General features: G+C 68.0%; 1 protein-coding gene across 1 annotated transcript; it reads right to left on the bottom strand.

Moving 5' to 3' along the window:
• Nucleotides 1–7: 7 nt before the first annotated feature.
• LOC113405431 (HLA class II histocompatibility antigen, DM beta chain-like) lies at nt 8–759 on the bottom strand (the record flags this gene model as incomplete). The annotated part of the gene is made up of 2 exons (XM_026646641.1): nt 480–759; nt 8–249 (listed from the first exon to the last, which is right to left on the bottom strand). Coding segments are annotated over exons 1-2 (513 nt in total), but the record flags the coding sequence as incomplete, so codon positions are not given.
• Nucleotides 760–1,143: the final 384 nt, after the last annotated feature.

Here is a 1,143-nt window from a genome sequence, read left to right as displayed (position 1 = left end):
GCTGCACATGGCAGGTGTAGGTGTCCCCGGGCTTGGGGGTGGTGAGCAGGCTGACGTGGGTCTGGTAGGTCCAGTCGCCGTTGGCCAGCGCCGGGCTCAGGCCGTCCTCGGTGGGCTCCAGGGGGCTCCCGTTCCGCAGCCAGGTGACCCCCACGTCCGCCGGGTAGAAGCCCCAGACGTGGCAGGTGAGGCGCACGGTCCCCGCGGGGTTCGACAGGGCCGTGGAGACGATGCGGACACTAGGAGGCGCTGTCGGGGGGGGTGGGAGTCACTGTATGGACCAGCTCCTGGTACCCCCACCGCCACCACACAGGGATCAGACCCATGGGCCCCCAGCCCAGTATCCCCCTGCATCAAACCTGTCCCCCACCCCGGCTCAGCGCCAGGGGCCCCGCATCCCCCTCCCCCAACCCAGCTCTGTGCCAGGGGCCCCACAGTCCCTCCCCCACCCCGCTCGGTGCCCTGCGCCCCCCACTCACTCTTCCTTTGCCCCGTGCGGCTCCAGAGGCGCTGGCTCTGGCTCTGGCAGGCCTGGCGCCCCCCTGCCATGCGCTGGCGCCAGCCGGCGTCCTTGTTGAGCTGGGCGGCCATACGTGCGGCCAAAGGGTTGAGCAGGCCCATGTCACAGGCCTCGAAGAGCTGGTCGTGGTCGTTGTAACACACCAGCGGGTTCTTGTTGAAGACGAAGGCGAAGTCGAACCGGAGCACGGAGCCGTTGGCTGCCAGGGGGCACTCGCTGGCCAGGTGCATCAGGAACCCGCCTGCGGGGACGGGGCCGTCAGGAGCGGGTTCGGGGCAGGGGCGGCTGGGCAGGACAATGGGGGTCGGGAGTGGGGTGAGGGAGGGATGGGTCAGGGAGGGCAGGACATTGGGGGGATGGGGATCAGGGAGGTGATGGGGACAGATGGGGACTGTTTCCACACTAGGCCGTGCCCCCGGGGTCTAGACCAGGGGATGTTGGGTTTAAACCCCATCCAGGTGGTTCCTCTGCGGCTGTAGTGCCGTACTGTGGGTGTGTACGCTGGGAACGACGGGGGTTAACCACCCCCTACACACACACACAGCCCCTAGGGGTACAGAGTGGGGTTATACCCCCATCCACACACAGAGACAAGCCCCCCCACACACACACACAGGCACAGC

This window comes from Terrapene carolina, unplaced genomic scaffold (genome assembly GCF_002925995.2).
Source record: "Terrapene carolina triunguis isolate 2854851 unplaced genomic scaffold, T_m_triunguis-2.0 Scaffold36356, whole genome shotgun sequence".
Taxonomy (NCBI): Eukaryota; Metazoa; Chordata; order Testudines; family Emydidae; genus Terrapene; species Terrapene triunguis.
Note: the sequence above shows the minus strand (reverse complement) of the source record. Positions and strands in the feature narration are given on the sequence as shown.